The 20,806-nt window shown below is 32.8% G+C and overlaps 2 protein-coding genes across 2 annotated transcripts in view; both read left to right on the forward strand.

The window, feature by feature from the left end:
- Positions 1-536: 536 nt before the first annotated feature.
- LOC133201157 (uncharacterized) lies at positions 537-1,223 on the forward strand. Its single transcript, XM_061336942.1, has 2 exons — positions 537-655; positions 749-1,223. Exons 1-2 carry the CDS (start codon positions 537-539, stop codon positions 1,221-1,223), a joined length of 594 nt encoding a protein of 197 aa, XP_061192926.1.
- Positions 1,224-4,256: 3,033 nt separating this feature from the next.
- Positions 4,257-20,806, forward strand: part of LOC133201013 (zinc finger protein 431-like) — a 35,178-nt gene continuing 18,628 nt past the window's right edge. The window contains exons 1-8 of the mRNA XM_061336816.1: positions 4,257-4,601; positions 4,727-4,792; positions 4,882-4,947; positions 5,032-5,097; positions 5,182-5,247; positions 5,332-5,397; positions 5,523-5,585; positions 20,349-20,460. Coding sequence (XP_061192800.1) covers positions 4,257-4,601; positions 4,727-4,792; positions 4,882-4,947; positions 5,032-5,097; positions 5,182-5,247; positions 5,332-5,397; positions 5,523-5,585; positions 20,349-20,460 — 850 coding nt within the window. The remainder of the gene's footprint in view (positions 4,602-4,726; positions 4,793-4,881; positions 4,948-5,031; positions 5,098-5,181; positions 5,248-5,331; positions 5,398-5,522; positions 5,586-20,348; positions 20,461-20,806) is intronic.

Below are 20,806 nucleotides of genomic sequence, written 5' to 3' on the forward strand. Positions count from 1 at the left end.
TATAACTGTCTTCATAAACAAAAAACTGAAGGAGAAATTTCAAGAAAACTTGTTCCTACACTCAGAGCAAAGGAAAAATACGTTGTTCACTATAGGAATTTACAATTCTATCTTCAGCATGGACTTATTTTGAAGGAAATACATCGAGTAATAAGCTTTGAACAAGAAAATTGGCTAAAACCCTACATAGAATACAACACTAAAATGAGACAACAAGCACAGAATGACTTTGACGTTTCTCTTCACAAATCTTACAACAATATCGTTTTTGGGTAAGTTCTCTTGAAAATTATGATAAATTGTAAAATGATCAATGATAAATGATATGATATCGTTACAAAATTTTTAATCTTTCAGGAAAACCATGGAAAACATAAGAAATAGACTGAATTTTAACTTAGTTCACACAAAAAAACGACTGCAAAGATTGGTTAGTAAACCAAGTTTTTGAGAGTTTTAGCATCTTTAATGAGGATCTAGTAGGAGTGAAAAACAAAAAGGTGAAACTTTTGCTGAACAAACCAATCTACACTGGGATGAGCATATTGGATCTTTCCAAGCTCTTCATGTATGAATTTCATTATGGCTTCATCAAAAAACAATATGGGGAAAAAGTAAAGTTACTGATGACGGATACTGACTCTCTGTTCTACAGGTAAAATATAATTATGTTCTTGTGACGCATTTTGATATCTGTGTAAGGCGGATATCGTTCTTGTTTTACTTTCTATTTTAAATTATTTTGTAGATTTGAAGTTGAAGACATGTACAAAGAGATAAACAAATATATTGATTTGTTTGATACGTCAAATTATCCGAGAGATCATTTCCTGTTCAGTGAAAAACACAAGAAGGTTGTTGGTAAAATGAAAGATGAAACTGCATCTCATCCAATCCTTGGATTTGGTGATTTACGACCCAAAATGTATTCATTCATTGTTTACGATGAGAAAAAAACTCAAGTGAAAAAAGCGAAAGGAATCTCCAAATCAGTAGTAAACAAAGAATTGACCTATCAGAACTATGTGAATTGCCTTTTGAGCAGTAAATTAGAGAGACATACAATGAACTCTATAAGGAGTGATAATCATAATCTGTTTCTTAAAGCCGTCAACAAAATTTCCTTGTCCTCATTTGACGACAAACGTTGGTGGTTGGAGCCTAACGGTATTGAAGGATTTTCTTATGGACACTATGCGACCAAAGGTCAAATCAATGAATAAACTGTACAATATGTATTTTGATTAAATTTATTAGTATATGGAATGTAAACATGTATTTAAGATTGAGAAGTTTGATACAAATCTTTGAAATAAACATAAAACCTTCATTCCAACAATTTTCTTTAGACAATATACTAATACTTTGACATACAGTAAATAATTAAGCGAAATCCCTTAAATGGAAATTAATTAACAAGGATGCAAATAACAAGTACACAGCTGGGATAGTAACAATAAAAGTCAGTAATCTTAAAATCATATACTTTAAATTTGATGGAGAAATTTTTCAAGTTTTGCAATTGATTTAAATGAGTAAAGGAATAAAGCATGAAATTGTTTACAATAGTTCTATAAATATCGCGTTTTCGTTGCAGAGTCTATTGAAAGTATAAAACGGAAGAGTTTATATCAAGAAAGTATACACGTATTATGATTTGCTTAAGATTTATCAATACTGTGTTAAAATATCTTAATATTTTGACTTTGCTATCCTTAAAGGTTTAAATATGTTGAAAATTAGTTTTCTTCCATAATTTAAAATCAAATTTATAATATACAACTGAATTGATAAATCTTAATATACAATTAAATGAGTACATAAAAGGGTAAAGTAATAGAAACTCAACCAAGTCGGAAGTAAGCTTCATATATTATAACATTAGGTCAAGAATAAAAAAGTGTTTGTTTGCAATTGTCAACCTGTAATTTTAAGAGTGGGTATTTAGGTATTTTTAATTTTTTTCAATAATAATAAAAAATATTAGTTTTCTGGTTTCAGTTGGATAACAAATAATAGGTTAAAAAAGTTTGAATCGGATGTATTTTAAGTGCTTCGGTAGGCAACTGCAAACAAACTTTTTAATTTTGACCTTATTAAAGCTTAACAATGAAAATCCATGACACATAGATAGTAATAAATGTCAGCCATACGATTTGTGATTATTTCTAATTGTTGTTTGTCTATGTTAAGTTCTCTCTTTTTTTTATCGATTCCTTCCAGAAGAACATCTGCTGACGACTTAAGTTTAACTGTCTCATTGTGCAATTCCACCACGCAGGAATGCCGCAAAGAGTGGATGTAACAAATGTCAGCCATACGATTTTTGATTATTTCTAATTGTTGTTCGTCTACGTCAACTTCTCTTGTTTTTTTATCGATTCCTTCTAGAAGAACATCTGCTGATGACTTAAGTTTAACCGTCTCATTTTTTAATTCCACCACGCAGGAATGCCTCAAAGATTGGATCTTGTTAAAATAATTAAAAATAGGGTGAGGGTAACTTCTTCCGCTTCTTGGGTCGAGTATTCATTATTCTTGGTTAACATATTAATTCTTGAGTAAATATTTCTAACTACAGTAGATGGTCATGAATCTTAAAAAGTTGCCCCATCTTCGTTATCGTCTGATTCAACTATAGTAACTTTCCTTTTTTTGGCACGCTGATTCTGAGCTATATTAAAAAAAAGCGGATAACACTTGTGGAATTTTGCCTATCCGACATATGTGTATATCAACTGTATGGATTATCTAAACGGCTATCTATATCATCGTCTAAACATGAAGACAAAATTCAAGAAAACTTACCATTGGAGGACTCGGAGGTTGTAGACTTTTTACAAAGTCTCTTACTGCCGAAATCTCTTCCCCCAAACCTGTCATTGCCAGCATGACCTCCTCAGGGAGGGAAGTTGATGTTCCCCTTGCATTATCTGTCAGGAGAAAACAGAAAAAGAAATATGTTAAAATTCCATATTAAAGCCTTATCAGGGACGTAATATCACTTTAATCTGATCTGAATTCAATAATGGATATATTAATGATATAACAGGTAAACGTAAATGTTTTACATGGTGACGGATCCATACTTTAGAAAAAAAAAAAAGAAAAAAAAGAGTGGTATCAAAGTACCTAATAATTTAATAATTATGAGTATTTTTTAGTTTCAGTTTTCTGGATAAATTGCCATAAAACAAAGCTTTATTCAATAAGGTTTAAACTTACTTTGAATGTGGAAGTAGACCTTCCTGTTGTAATAGGACATCTTGATGGAGTACTGTCCTTTCCTAATTCTCAAAGAATCATTCTTCTCTATAACAAACATTGGGGTTTCACCATCATCATCAATTTGTTGTGAGAAGACGGCTTTTACATTCGAAGCCATGACTGCTTTTAGATGCGCTGTGTTTGAACTTTGTTATATATATATATGTTTATACTCGGTCTAATTACCCTTTCAATAATAAATTTTGGTTGAAAAGTTCAAAATACAGTAAACAACTATTGTCTTGTAAAGAAGTAAACAGCTAAAGTCTTGCAAATTTTGTGACTAGATTTTGATTACTCAGCATATGATATATACATTTTGGTTGAAAAGTTCAAAATATAGCAAACAACTTTTATCTTGTAAAGAAGTAAACAACTATAGTCTTGCAAATTTGTGACTCTTGATTTTGATTACTTAACATATGTAAGGAAGTGTGTTGTAAATTTCCCTGTTGTTCGTGACGTTTGTCTCTATTTCTTTGATTAAGTATTATGCAAACGTGAACCATTTCCTTACTTTGCATGGACTAACTAAGGCAGAGTTCATAGGTTGCTGAAATTTCATGCTAATGTCAGACTTCGAACTTTTTATATTTATGAATTACAACTGATAAAAATTTGATATGATAGATATTTTTACACAATCAAGTTTTTAATGTATGTAATAACTTCTCGACCATTGACTCGTCCTTGAAAACGCAGTACTGTCTTTTTAAGTTATAACTCCGGATGATAAACATTATTCAGTATTACAATTACAATTGAATCTTTAATTAAAGCTAAATATAATGATAATTGAAAGATTGTAAATTTAGAACTTTGAGCGTTTATTCTATTAATAAAAGAATCAAACAAAGCATATAAGGTCTAAATCGTAAAAATTAAATGGAAATGAGCACACACATACGCAGTTTTTAAAAAGTCTTTTTTAAATTGAAACAATAAAATCGGGCTCGAAATTCATTATTCGAAGAAACGCGCGGAAGAAAATGGTGACCATGATCAAGTCCATGAAGTTCACACTCACAGAAATCCTAATCGACATATTTATGATATTGTTTGTACATGTGCAAGCAAAACTGCTGGATTCCGTTTGTGATTTTAGCGGTAGATGCGTGTGGGATGGTGGTGGGTGGTACAGGGGGTGCATTGATGACACCCCCTTTCTTTCGTTTGACCGCTTTGACAGTGATGGAATTTTGGACCTCCGGTGTACACATAGTGTTCAAGTTGTTTCTATTGAAATTACAACATTAAGTTGCAGGGACATGGATCAACATGTCATTACAAACAACGATATTACATTTTATTTGGGAGAGTCCAAAACCGAATGTGTAAGCAATTTATTATGTTCTTCTGAAATGAATGATTGGGGGGGGGGCATGTAGCATTTCTTTGTGGTAACTAATACATGTAGACATGATAGAGTTTGATTAATTTCTGAACAACAATTTTGCAGCATGTCTCTTCCTCCTCGACTGAGACCTCCCGCCCCATCGATATCCAGAGCACCAGCAACAGTGAGGTAAACAAATGAATAATCGGTTTCTTTGTGTAAGAAATAAACATGATATAAATAAAGTTAGACTAATTTTTGAATTACAATTTTTGCAGCAGGCCTCCAAATCTGACACGGTCCGTCCCACCACACCGCTGACTAGGGGCACAGGGAATAGTAAGGTAAAGAAAATGAATAGATCATTTCTTTGAGTAACTAATAAACATGGTAAAGTTAGACCAATTTCTGAATTACAATTTTTGCAGCATGCCTCCAAATCTGACACCGCCCGTCCCACCACACCGCTGACTAGGGGCACAGGGAATAGTAAGGTAAAGAAAATGAATAGATCATTTCTTTGAGTAACTAATAAACATGGTAAAGTTAGACTAATTTCTGAATTACAATTTTTGCAGCAGGCCTCCAAATCTGACACGGTCCGTCCCACCACACCGCTGACTAGGGGCACGGGGAATAGCAAGGTAAAGAAAATGAATAGATCATTTCTTTGAGTAACTAATAAACATGGTAAAGTTAGACTAATTTCTGAATTACAATTTTTGCAGCAGGCCTCCAAATCTGACACCGTCCGTCCCACCACATCGATGATTAGGGGTACAGGGAATAGTAAGGTAAAGAAAATGAATAGATCATTTCTTTGAGTAACTAATAAACATGGTAAAGTTATGATACTACAGTTTAATTTTATTAAAATTGTATTTTTTATTATTTTACACATCTTGCACATAAATTGTAGATTTCTACAGAAGCATCAGCCAGCTCAACTAAAGGAATTGTAGACCCATTGTCTACACCTACTGTAAGTCTATGTTAAGTATTGTTTAGGTAATGGATATGCTTTGTTATAAACCCCCCCCCCCCCCCCCCCCCACCCCAATAATAATAATTTAAATTCTTTAGAGTAAAGAACAAGTGGTACAAACTATTTATATGCTTCAAAGTTAGTGAACAGTAGATTGAAAATATCCCTCTGTAAGGAGATTTATCACTTTGTAGTTGGATGGATTAGACAGTGGTGAGACGCACATGCATGAGATGAGCACCTTCATGACCATTGTATTAAGTAAGTATTATTCAAGAAAATATTAGTCTATAGTTACTATACACATTGAAAAATATTTTTAAATTGATTTGAAAGATACATGTTGTATAAAAATGTATTAATATTAACTCATTTACATCATCAATAGCATGGTAAGAAAACATAGTATAGCTTCACTGTCATCCCACAGTGTGTGCTTTCATGCCTTATTGCAGAAACTTGCTTAGCTATTGTAGTATGCATGATCTCTATGTTTCTGTAATGTCTTGTTATTCATTCTTAATTTTCATTGTAGTTGGATCATTATTCTCATCAACTTTAACAATTATTTTCATCTTTGCGAAATTTTGCTGTTTCATACAAAACAGAAAAAAAAATGCAGGGCAGAATAGGAATGAAAGAGACAGTTTTGAAAGTTTCAGACTCAGAAACAGAATTTTTAATTTTGAAGAAGAACCTGATGCTACAAGTCAATATTACTCTTCTTTCTTCTAAGTATTACAACCACAAATTTCTCTTTTTGTAGGTATCGCAGGAGTTCTTATTTACATACATAGGCAAACCAACATTATCATAAGGAACATTTATGAAATATATGTAATATCTGTGAAAATTTACAAAAAAACCTCTCAGTTCTTTAAGAAATTATATGTGGAATTATCTTCTAAAAAATGTAGAAAAACCAATAAGTCTCTAATCACCCCACGCAGAGTTCTACCGCAAAGAAACAGAAGAGCACCTGTTCGATATGGTTTTGATTAATTTAGTTAATGTTTGGATTTATTTTCAGACATTTTACTCATTTAAGATGCATATCACAGTGATAAATTAATAGCACTGCTAAAAAGTTCACTAGAATGTTAACTTGGTTATCACTTGATCATATCAGTAAGCAATAATGAACAGTGATTTACTTAGTAATGGCATTGCTTGTTTACATTTGTGCCTAGATTTTCAGCTTCAAGCTTAATAAGCTTAAGTATAATTCATTGTCCTTGCAATATTTTCTATCATTAATGATCTTTTTAATTGTATGCTCTATATTTCATAAAGCAATAACCTTGCACGCTTATATCACAATTGGTGATTAGATTTATTAATCCTTATGTATGCTAAAAAAGTTCATAACTGCTACATTCAAATATATATTGTTTCTTAGTCATTTTCTCAATATATTCATGCAACTTCAGATCTTTTTCAATTATAGTCAATAATTTACGCACAATTAATATTTTGATAAACACTACTCTGTAAGAATACTTTTTATTAAATGTCACAATTCTAATTAATAATCATTTTATGTAAATATTTGATTTTCTTTTACTGATCTGTGTGGAATGTTTATCTAGTGCCAATCAATACACAATAATCATTTTATGTAAATATTTGATTTTCTTTTACTGATCTGTGTGAAATGTTTATCTAGTGCCAATCAATACACAATAATCATTTTATGTAAATATTTTGATTTTCTTTTACTGATCTGTGCCAAATACTTTATCAATTCCAATTAATAATCATTTTATGTAAATATTTGATTTTCTTTTACTGATCTCTGCAAAATTTTTTATTCAATTTTAATCAATAATCAGTAATCATTTTATGTAAATATTTGATTTTACTTTGATTTGTCTCAGATGGCTATCAATAATCAATTGATGTAAGTATTGATTTTTTTTTTTATGGAATATTCTAATTTTTTACTGATTTGTATTCATTTTTATTCTCAGTTTCATTTCAATCAGTAATCATTTGATGTAATTGTTATGATTTATTTGATTTGTTAAGGTATTTATACATTATACAAAGTTATTATAAGTTATTTTTTATTTCATGCTGGGTTTCATGTTCAAATAAATTTAAAAAAAAAACATGACTTTTTTCTTTTTCTTTTTTAATTATTTAATCTCAAAGATATCAAAAAGGTAAAAATATTTCACATGGTGGTTCATCAGTTCTTTGATTATTTCATTAGTGAGGTTATCAAGTAAGAGGAAGATGTTGTGTTAAATGTTGAGTTAAAGGGTCATTGACTGCTAAGTCAATGATGACATTTTTTCATTGCTTGTAGAAGTAATGATTTTGAGTAATAATTTTACAGAAAATATGCAAATTGGATCGTTGAACTTGCTATTGCTGAAATATAAATATAAATAAATAGGTGTTTTATGTTTGCACCGAAGACATTATTTGTTCCTGAAGCAGTTTGGCGTGAGATAATGTGCGTGTTATCTATCTTTAAATTTCATTTCACCATCTGATGAAACACTTAATGTCTACTATTTGTTGAGTGGAGTATAAATTATTATAATGAGCGTCTTGTTATGAAAGATGGTGAGTTATCTTGTCACTTGGAGTTATCTCTCCTTAACCGTCATTGGCTTAGTGAGTGTCGATGCAAAGAAAGATTAGAAAAGTATGCTTATACGTTTAAGGAATTAATACATATTTACAAGAATAATGCTTTTATTGAATGATTTTTTAATTGGTTTAATTCTTCTTTGTTAGTCATTGGTATAGATATTATGAATTTAGCATTTCCATCGGTAAACTTTCTGTGAACCCAAGGTAAAAATTTTAATTGCTATCAGTGGGTGGAGTTTTCTGTAAGCATTTTGTATAAAAAGCAAACTTTTTTATCATAGGTAGAGTTTACTATAAGTTTTTAGTGGTACATATATAAGTAAATATATCCCGAAATATTTAAACACAAGCCTTCGCTGCCTTTAGTGTCTGTAGGAGAATTCATTTGTTTTTGTTTTTGGGATTAATATACTTTGAATAAAAGTGGAAGGAAGATGGCACAATACCAGGGGAGTTATGATATTAATCTTGTTGTTTGTCCGTATGATGAGACACACGTTATTAGGAAAGAAAGACTAACCCGTCACATTATTAAGTGTGGAAGGAACAACAGCTCTACAAGCAAACATTTCACCCCTTGCGAGTATAACTTTACACACAAGATTAAAAGAGGTGAATGTATTGAACATTATAACAAATGCATGGACAAACAAAATCATGAGAACTGGTTGGAAAATGGGAAATATTGTGTCAGAAAGGGTAACACTTCTCTTCCAAAGTATGAAGATTTGACATTAGAAGGGAGAATTGGGACGATGAACTGGAGCCATTTATTTCAGAGAAATACTGTGCATCAGTTCCGGAGATAAAAAAACAAAAATAATGTGTGCTTGGATTATACATGTATTTTTATAATGGGAATATATTTTCATATATATTTTTCATTTCTTGTTTTTTTAAAATGATTTTTGCAGTCACTTTTAATAACTTACCGTAGCAAATCTGCTAATGAGATAAAGATCATCTTATACCTTCTGTAAGAACATATAGTAATGTTTTCAAGCCTTAATACTAAATGGGTGGAATTCTTTTTATTTAATTTACACATATGCTAGATCTGTAAGATCGTATAGTAAACTCAATCAAGCCTTTTGCTTATTATCATATTGGGTGGAGTCAGATCTTGAGCCGTCTGTAATAACACGCTATCAAACCTTATTATCAAATGGGTGGAGTCATTTGGATGATGTAGCCACTGAGCCTTTGACTTAATTTACATGTTTGGCAGACTTATAAAGTACAGTAGGCAGGGCTAGTCACTAAGCCTTCTGATTTAAACCTTATTATCAAATGGGTGGAGTCATTTGGATGATGTAGCCACTGAGCCTTTGACTTAATTTACATGTTTGGCAGACTTATAAAGTACAGTAGGCAGGGCTAGTCTCTAAGCCTTCTGATTTAATTTGCATATTTGGTAGACTTATATAGTACAGTGATTGGAATTGATGTGTGCTAGTATCATCCTACCTCTACTACTGAATGGGTCTCCTTACATTGTACATCTAAAATAGACAATGATGTCGGTAAACATTCAGAGTATTCTAGCTCACCTCAACGAAGCGGGAGGAAGCTTATAAAGAGGTAATTAATACCCTTGGTGTCTGTGTCGGAGTCCAGGGTTAAAGTTTTTGAAGCAGATTTCTTTTCAAGGGAATGAAGGACACATGGTCACATGACTCAGTTTAACTACGTCATAGCCTCGTAATATAATTGGAAAACCTTATTTAAACCGTCAGTTCTTGTATAATTTTTTGGCATTTTTTTTTTACTTCACCATCTTATATAAACATTTTGAATGATGACTCAAGAGTGAACACTCTCAAACTTGCTTCATATGCTGGATTTGACTTTAATTTTCTTGAGGACTGACTAGCCTTAAATTTAAGAACAAGTCCATTGCCAAGTAATTGCAAGCCCTATCAGACAAATATTGCATAATTATTATAGTTGGTGGAATTTTGCCTCATCTAAAGATAACATTCGTTAAGGTGAGCTGTGTAAACTTTGATAAACAATGTTTTGGTCTAGGTATAAAGTATTTGGTTGAAAAAATTCCTTTTAAGATTTAGGTATCGCAAACATCAGTTTATTCACACTTTAGATACAGTTGAACTTCAGTATCTCGAAAACTGATATCTCAAATACCATGGATATGTCGAAGTGATTTTTAAGTCCCAAACACTTATTCTTTAAGTATTCATGGTATTTTACCCCTGATATCTCAAATCCTCGGATATCTAGAATTTTTTTCTCGGTCCCATCTGGTTCGAGATAATGAGGTTTGACTTATTTAATCTTGACAAATAAATACCAGATTTAAAAATATACTGGTGAAATGCACATTTGTAATTTTTCAAAAGCAGTTAGTAATATGTATATTTTATCTAATTAATAATATATTTTTGAGAAGTACTCAGCTTAATACTGGTTTTTATTTTATTTTTTTTTTTAGGTCACCTGAGTCACTCAGGTGACCTATTGCTATCCGTTTTTGTCCGTCGTCGTGCGTCGTCCGTCGTCCGTCGTGCGACGTGCGTCGTGCGTTAACATTTAAACATTTTCAGCTTTTTCTCTGAAACCGCTCAACCAATTTCAGCCAATTTTGGCATATAGCATCTATGGGTGAAGGGGGACAAAAATTGTGAATTTCATGGTCCCTGCCCCCCTGGGGCCTGAGGGGTTGGGCTAAAACCACCAAAATTAATGCAATCTTTAAAAATCTTCTTCTTTACTCCTGGACATCAAGCAGTCAAACTGTTGACATGATTGTAATAAGCATTGAGCCCTCTACCAAAATTGTGAAATTCATGGCCCCAGGGTCAGGGGTTCTGGTGCTAGGGCGGGGCTATATAGATCATATAGTGAAAGTGCATTATTTCTTTGAAAATCTTCTTCTCTACCCCTGGGTATTATTGAACAAAATTGAATACATATTTATGATAAGCAAGAGTGACTTTACCAAAATTGTGAAATTCATGGCCCCAGGGTCAGGGGTTCTGGTGTTAGGGCGGGGCTATATAAATCATATAGTGAAAGTGAATTATTTCTTTGAAAATCTTCTTCTCTACTCCTGGGTATTATTGAAACAAATTGAATACATAGTTATGATAAGCAAGAGTGACTCTACCAAAATTGTGAAATTCATGGCCCCAGGGTCAGGGGTTCTGGTGCTAGGGCGGGGCTATATAAATCATATAGTGAAAGTGCATTATTTCTTTGAAAATCTTCTCTACTCCTGGGTATTATTGAAACAAATTGAATACATAGTTATGATAAGCAAGAGTGACTCTACCAAAATTGTGAAATTCATGGCCCCAGGGTCAGGGGTTCTGGTGTTAGGGCGGGGCTATATAAATCATATAGTGAAAGTGAATTATTTCTTTGAAAATCTTCTTCTCTACTCCTGGGTATTATTGAAACAAATTGAATACATATTTATGATAAGCAAGAGTGACTCTACCAAAATTGTGAAATTCATGGCCCCAGGGTCAGGGGTTCTGGTGCTAGGGCGGGGCTATATAAATCATATAGTGAAAGTGCATTATTTCTTTGAAAATCTTCTCTACTCCTGGGTATTATTGAAACAAATTGAATACATAGTTATGATAAGCAAGAGTGACTCTACCAAAATTGTGAAATTCATGGCCCCAGGGTCAGGGGTTCTGGTGTTAGGGCGGGGCTATATAAATCATATAGTGAAAGTGCATTATTTCTTTGAAAATCTTCTTCTCTACTCCTGGGTATTATTTAAACAAATTGAATACATAGTTATGATAAGCAAGAGTGACTCTACCAAAATTGTGAAATTCATAGCCCCAGGGGCAGGGGTTCTGGTGTTAGGGCGGGGCTATATAAATCATATAGTGAAAGTGCATTATTTCTTTGAAAATCTTCTTCTCTACTCCTGGGTATTATTGAAACAAATTGAATACATAGTTATGATAAGCAAGGGTGACTCTACCAAAATTGTGAAATTCATGGCCCCAGGGTCAAGAGTTCTGGTGCTAGGGCGGGGCTATATAAATCATATAGTGAAAATGCATTAATGCTTTAAAAATCTTCTCTACTCCTGGGTATTATTTAAACAAATTAAATACATAGTTATGATAAGCAAGGATGCCTCTTCCAAAATTGTGAATTTCATGGACCCTGGATCAGGGGTTCTGGTGCTAGGGCGGGGCCATATATATCCTATAGTGAAGGTGAATTATTTCTTTAAAAATCTTCTTCTCTGCGCCTGGGTATTATTTAAACAAACTATTAGTACATTGTTATGATACGCCAGTATGCCCCTTCCAAAATTGTGAATTTCATGGCCCCAGGGTCAAGGGTTCTGGTGAAAAGGGGGGGGGGGCTCTATTGATTATATAGTGAAAAAGCAAAATTTCTCTGAAAATATTCTTTTCTGCTTCTGGTTAAAAAGCAAAGAAGCTAAGTGTATAGTTATGATGAGCATGATTACTTCTTCCAGAGTAGTGAATTGCATGACCCCTGGGTCAGATGTGCTGGTGTAAGGGTGGGGCTCTTGATAATGTAGTAAAAATGCATTAATTCTGTTAAATAATCCTGTCTGCTCCTTAGTGTTAATCAGATAAACAAAGTGATTACTTACATGTATGATGAATAAACTTCTGGTCCCAGGGTGAGAGACTCTGGTGTTTCTCGGTGGGGGTGGGGGGTGGGGGGGTGGGGGGGGGGGCTGGGGGGCTCTATTGATAATGTAGTGAATCTGTAGTAAAAACTGCATTATTTCTTTGAAAATCTTCTCTGCACCTCGGCATATCAGAGGCAAAAAGAGTAAAAGTTTTGATAAATATTTTTGAACATCTGGGCCATTTTGTCAAGTGTTCTGGTCCTTGCCAGGGCTCTATCAATTTGTATTCTACTGAGGGGAGTTATTCCCCTTTGCCATTTACTTTTGATAATTAGTCACTGTAAATAATGTACTTGAAAAGTTAATAGAATAAGAGAATTTTGCAAGATTTTTTATTGTATAATACAAAAAGTACTTTCATAGTTTTAATGATCAGGTAGACTTGTAAGTAATAGATAAATAAAAATGAGACAAAAATAACTTGTCTTATTCAATGTTCATCAAAGACCAAGAGAGTCCAATGTAAGAGATTTCAACAAGGAATTAAAATAGTACAGAAGCATTGATAGTTTGTTAATATACTGTATGGTGATAGTGATAAATGGGGAACAGATTAGAACCTAATTTATGAACTGTTAATGAACACTAGATTAATTATTTTGTTGAACCTGATCACCCTATTTTTCTTGCTTTTGGGCAACAAAGCTTCACTTTTCAGTTCATTTTATACTCTATGGATTCTCTAAATTGTTGTATTATACTCAGGTGACCGTTAAGGCCCTTGGGCCTCTTGTTTTTTTTTTTTTTTTGGGGGGGGGGGGGGTTATGTTAGATCAGATGAAAATTAATTTTTACTTGAAAGGATTAATTTCCTTTGGTTAACTCTAATGTAACTTTAGATAGGGAAGAGTTACTTAGCCTTTAATTACTCTGATGTTAAATGTAAAATACAGACCCCTGTTGTGATATTTAATTAAATCTAGCATCTGTAAACATTTCTTGTGGAAAATCAAGACGCTTTGTAACAAAAAATATACAATCAATATTTCGATATTAAAATATAAATGATAATTGAAAATTCATTTAAGAAATAAGATATCATTTTTAGAGTTTCATTGAGATATGACATGAAGTTGGTCACGTGATCAAATCCTTTAACGCCTGAAGGGCGTTATAGTATAGATTTGATCACGTACCAGCTTCGTGTCATATCCCAATGAAACTAAAAATGATATTTAATTTCTTATATTCATATTTTATACTTTTATTCGTGTTACAAAGAAAAATACGCTCTATTTAGACTTTGTTATGAAAATGCAACATAACGTACCTACGACGTCATGTGACGTTACAGTTGGAACTTTCCAAATGGCTCGCGTAGTGTGCTTTCTATATGCAAGAAAGTCTGATCACATGACCAACTACATGTCATTGAAAATTGAATGTCAATTTTATTTCGTATTTTCATATAAGGAAAGACATTTGCAAATGTAAATATTTTAAAATTGATACAACTGCTATCAACATATTTGGTAATATGCAAAGATTTTGTTTTAATCAAACATATCCGTAGTATAAAATTAACAACAAAATCAATTGAATTTACCTTGGATACGGTATCTTTTAAGTAAAACACTTAACATTTTAAACATAAATGAGGTATGGGGAAGCAAACGCATTCTAATTAATAACCTAGAATAAATGAAAGACTAGGGAAAACATACATATCTTCAAGTTTTTCTTCATATCATTACTGTATACAGGGATATTTTCGCCCTTTCACACTTACAAACAATTTTGCCCCGTTTTAAATTCGCCCAGTCACAGTTTAGTTTAAGAAATTATATTGCGTTCTTTGAATTCGCCCCGTTCTATGTTTGCCCACCTGTGAGTAGGGCGAAAGGGGCGAAAATAAAACATGCCGAAAATTTCCCTGTATACAGTTTATCACAAATACATAATGTTCATGACAATACAGAATTCATCTGGAATACATGAACATAAAATTACACAATATATGCACGAGTTCTCTATGCAAACGTGATTTTAAAAACATTATTTAATGTCATAAAAATGTTGATTCCAAAAGACTTTACACATCTCGTTCAACAGGAAAACCATAATACATGTATCAATTATAAGTTTTAGAAGAATTGGTTTGTTATGTATTTAAACTAGAGAGAAATTTTATATACTAGGAAAAACGCAATATTTAGCAGATTTTTGAAAGGGTATTCTCTAGCACAGAAGCAAAATCTGCCCTTTCGCAGTTGATACCGGTGGTTTGCACTGCTACAAAAGTATTTTTTTCCGAAATATAAAAAGTAATAAAGGGGCTAATTAAAGAATATTTCATGGATGACATATTTCTAAGTAAGAAAATTATTACGATGAAACCTGAAAACGCCATGTTGACGTCATAATATCGTAGTGTTCTTTTCTTTTAAAAAGCTGAAAGCTCAAGTGAACTTTTCTGATCAACCGTTGTCTGTCCGTCTAGCTGCCCGTCCGTCCGTCCGTCCGTCTATAAACTTTTCACATTTTCAACTTCTTCTCAAGAACCACTGGGCCAATTTTAACCAAAGTTGGTACAAAGCATTCGTGGGTAAAGGGGAATTTAAATTGTTAAAATGAAGGGCAAAGCCCCCATTCAAGAGGAGATACCGGTAACCAAGAAAAGACAAATAGGGTGGGTTCTTTAAAAAAAATTCTTATTAAGAACCCCTGGGTCAGAAACGTATAAAGAATCTTCCTGAGGTAGCATAGATTCTAAATTGTTCAAAGCATGGCTACCGGGGGTAGGGTGGGGTCACATTAGGGAGGCAAAGTTTTATATTTTTTTTAAAATATATAGGAAGAATCTTTAAAAATCCTCTCAAGAACCACTGGATCAGAAAAACTGAAACTCATGTGGAATCTGCTGAGGTAGTGTAGATTCTAAATTGTTCAAGGCATGGCTCCTAGGGTAGGTGGAGCCACATTAGGGAGACAATATTTTTTCATTGAAATATATAGGAAAATCATTTAAAAATCTTCTGCCGAAGAATCACCTGGCCAGAAAAACTGAAACTTATATGGAATCTTCCTGAGGTAGCATATATTCTCAATTGTTCAAATCATGGTCCCCGGGGTAGTGTGTGGCCCACAATAGGGAATCAAATTTTTACTCGAAATATATAGGAAAAATCTTTAAAAATCTTCTTCTCAGGAACTACTGGGCCAGAAACCCGAAACTCATATGGTATCTTTCTGATTGTTCAAATCATGGCCCTTGGGGGAAGAGTGGAACCACAATAGGGAATCAAAGTTTTACATTGAAATATATAGGGAAATTCTTTAAAATCTCATTCTGAAGAACCACTGGAACAGAACAGCTGAAACGTTTGTGGAATCTTCCTGATGCAGCATAGATACTAAATTGTTCAAACCATTGCCCCTAGGGTAGGGAGGGGCCACAATTAGGAGTCAAAGTTTTACATTTAAATAAACAGGAAAAATCTTTAAAAATCTTTTTCTCAGGAACCACTGGCCCAGAAAAGACGAAACATTGGTGAAAATATCCTGAGGTAGTGTTTATTGTAAATTTATTCATATTTTAGTCCCTGGGAGTATGGTGGGGCCACAATAGGGAATCAAAGTTCGATATATATTGTATATGAAAAAAAATATTTCAAAGTCATCTCAAGCACAGCAAAGCTATGATTAGTAATATTAATATGGAAGCAACTTTAGGTAGTGTAGATTCAAGTTTGTGGGGACACAATAGCCAATCAAAGTTTAAATAGAATTTTATCAGAAAAAGTCTTTAAAACTTCTCTTCTCAAGAAAAGTAAGCCATGATGAATTATATTTTTAATGTGGAAGCATTCTTGAGTAGTGTACTTTCAAGTTTGTTGAAATCTTGAACCCCCAGGAAAAGGGTGGGACCACAATAGAAGATCATAGTTTTACATATCAGGAATTTATAGGAAAAGATTAAAAAAAAAACTTTCTATGAAAAAAGCAATGCCATGATTAGTCCTATTTATATTGAAGCATCCTCTGGTAGTGTAGATTCAATTTTATTCATATCATGGCCCCTGCAGTGTATAGGATGTGGCCACAAAAGGTGAACCAAAATTTAACATATGAATACATGTACACTCGTATGTAGAGGCCAAATCTGATGAAGAACAACATGTCTAAAGTGACTCAGTTTAGCGTTGTGGCCCATGGGCCTCTTATTAGAGATTTCTTTAGGAAAAAATGGTTTGAGATTTAAAAAGAATTAATGATTTAGGACAAGGAATTAAATTTTGGACATATTTCATAAATATCTTCATGATCAGTTTTGGGGATTGGGCCGATTTTGGCGCGTAACTTAACTTCTTCTTTTCATGACTTCCTATTGGTCATCTACAAAATTTCTTGCTGACAATCATTCTACTTCTAATATAATTTTGTAATAATTTTGCACCTAAAGAAATTGGGATGGTTTCTTAAAAATTACATTGGCGGCTATAAATTATTGTGTATAGAATATGCGTAATTTTTACATATATCGCCTATTACCCAAACTCAGTCACTATAACCGGAAAACACGCCAAGTTACTCTCTGAATTATTTTTTGATTTGTTTCTTGTTTGCTACACTAAGTAATGAACTTAAACATTGTTTTCAGTACTATTTTTAAAAATGCAGTTATTGGACTAATACAAAACCACTATAAATAGAAAGTCTATCACATCCGTGTACATTACATCCAATGAACCCTAACTCCGTCACCAGGGCCCTCCACAAAATGTCAACATATTCAATAGACATTTGTTTCCAGTTAAGTTTTTTGTTCCTTTTTCTTAAACTTGTAAACATAAAAAAATAGTTTTAAAGATATAAAATATTATTAAATTTTATTTTAGGAAAAGTATCAACAACAGAAAAAATAACGTTAATATAACATATTTTATATGTAATAATGTAACGCTAACGTTATCTCCAACGTTTAGTGCAATAGGGCAAATTGAGATAAAAAATAAATTTTATTTTTAGCCGTTTCCAATATGATATGTCATATTAAACCTTTGGCATATGCCTTCATAAATGCGGCTGACATGTAAAAATGAGCACATTTCGAAGGTACTGATGGAATTGTGCATAAAGGAAAAAATGCTTTCTAATTTCACATATTAAAATATGATAGATACAATAGATTAAGTGTTATTTATTTTTATTATACTTTCATGTTAGATACTAAAATCTGATTGGTTTGGACGCATTTAACAATTGGTAATGTTACCCTCAGCATTAGCAACGCACTTGACAACGGGTAACACAACGATAATGTCACATGGGCGTAAATTATGCGCGTACGATTCGCTGTAGAATTCTCAAAACGTCAGTTGTTCGTTTAAAAGAAGCCGAATAAACTTGACTTCAATCAAAGCTTGCGTTCGATGTAGCTTGATTGAAAACAACAAACGACAGACAAAAAATGCTTGTGAGTGCAGAAATAACGAAATTTTAGATGATAAAGGACTCTCTGAGTATCAAATAAACAATAAAGAGGTCAGTAAATCTATTTCAAATCTTTCTTTAAGAAAAACAGAAGCGGGGAGTTTGAAAGCTTTATAAACGTGAACTTAACGACAATCTCCGATTTTTTTTTTTTTTTTTTTTTTTTTTTTTTTTTTTTTTTTTTTTGCTGACATCCTAAATCAATGACATTCAGTATAATAAAATAAATAGTGCATGTTTTTGAGGATAACAGTTGAAACTGACACCCCTCGGAAAACCATTGTCAACTTCCGCTGACGCGTCGGTCCTTGCTGTGTCAATTTCAACTGTTACCCTCAAAAACATGCACTATTTATATATTGACGCATTCTTGAACTTCACAGTCATATATATTTTCTGAGCATTTGATGGAGTTAGGGTAGAGATGGGGTTAGGGAGTTTGGCGATACATAGCATTACTAATGTTGGGGTCATAATATAGCTTGATTTTAGTACTTACAATCTCCAACTTGTGCTCAAAACGTTCATTCATAAAATTATTTTATTCTACCTTGAATTATTGTTGTTTTTGTGTTCTGCTTCAGTTAAATTTTCTCCTATGAATAGGGCGCCAACATCATTTATGCGATCTTGACAATCTTAAGAAGCATCCCCTTGCTTTGCTAATTCAAGTTCAGATAAATAATGAGTCCCTGAAGCTAGGGTGGTGCACAAAATAGAGTAAATGAATTGACTGGAAGAAGGAGGGACAAATATTTTTAAAATCTTCCAATGAAAAAATAAGTAAATAAATTGAGCGTTGTAGTCCACCCCCCCCCCCCCCCCCCATATATTTTAATGCTTCAAAAAATAAAACACATCCTTTTACATGCAGATATACTTAGTACTTAAAAAAAATCCATAAGAGTGTCAAAACCAGGTATATTTCTTATTGTGTTGCAGTGTATTCATTTATCACATCGATTGAGTACTCTCTGTACTTTGATTATAGCTATAAATATCGGGATCGGCATTTCGGTTTGTGTACACATGTTACAGAACAGGTTCTTGGTAATTTCTCTAATTTTGAGATTCTGTTTTAATTCTCTATATAGAATAATGCATATTTTGAATGTTCTTTAATCAGAGGGGTCCCTAAATTAGCGACATCCTTTGAGGTATGAATAATGAAAAAAATGTCTTTGGAATAATATCTTACGTGACAGTTGATTTATTACTATTTAGGCATGAAGTCAAATCAATATAAAATTAAAAGTTTGTAAAATCCTGTGACATCACTTGAGGGTGGAGTTAGCTTAAACATGTTAAAAATTTATTATAGAATTTTAAAAGAGGAGACATAAGGTTTGTATGTATGTACATGATGTATAAATCTTAAGGTAGAAAGATATATGAATGCAATTGGAAAGCTGGAGATAAAAGTATTACATATCAAGATTTCCAAAGAAGTTTGGGGATGTTTGATTGAGTTCATGGATTTAAATGAAGCTTGATCAAGAGAAATGACCCAACATCTTGTGCTATTCAGTGTAAAGCATATTGTTCTGCATTTTATCTTTTGACACAGGGTAATATAAAACATTCTTTCAGAAGAACCCAGGTGGTTTTGCCCCAGTGCCCTGTTTGTCCTGAGTTGTTTTGCCCCAGTGCCCTGTTTGCCCTGAGTTGGATTCTCCCTGTTTGGTTTCATCCAAACTAAATTGCCATGTTTGGAAAGTTGTTTGGTCAATGCACTTTTTAGATCAATGACGAGCTGTTTACAATGGTATCACAAGGATGTTTATACTGTAGGCAGGAAAATTTTTGCCCCCATTTTATTTTCGCCCTACTCCCGGGACCCAAATGTTTTTTGCCCTACTCCCAGGTGGGCAAGAAAAAGGGGTGAATTCAAGAAAAAATTTAATTTCTGAAATGGAACTGTGACTGGACAAATTAAAAATGGGGGAAAACTAATTGCAAGGGTGAAAGGGCAAAAAAAATAACATGTGGCAAAAATAAACCTGTATACAGTAATTTGTAATTGATTCTTGAAATTGATGTAAATTAATTATTTATTTACTGTGTTACAGGTTTTGAACAATAATTTGGTCATGATGTCAGATAATTTGGTCGTGAAGTCAGAGGTGAGGACCTTGCATCCATCTTGTCCTGAAGATCCAGTATCTGATATCAATTCTACTGGTGTGTATAGATTTAATGAAATATGAAGATAATTAACGTAAAGTAATCAATTCAGGAATCAAAGTTAAGTGGAAATACATGCTAATTGTTTCTTTGAATTATTATATTTAAGCAAGTGTAATGTTAGCTCAAAAATTATATCCAAATGTTTGAGATTTTTTTCTTAAAAAAAACCCCAAAACATTACCTTTGAATAACTGCCAGTGAATTTTTGTCATTGAAATTCAGCTGCAGTTCCAGTTAGGAATATGTTTGTATAAAAATTAAGCAACTTTTGTAGAAGTTTTATTAAAAGAACACTAAAGGTGAGATCAATATCAGTTCATTTATAAATAATTGCATTTTC

This window comes from Saccostrea echinata, unplaced genomic scaffold, assembly GCF_033153115.1.
Source record: "Saccostrea echinata isolate AGI-Se365-2 ecotype Australia unplaced genomic scaffold, CSIRO_AGI_Sech_v1 ptg000042l, whole genome shotgun sequence".
Lineage (NCBI taxonomy): Eukaryota > Metazoa > Mollusca > Bivalvia > Ostreida > Ostreidae > Saccostrea > Saccostrea echinata.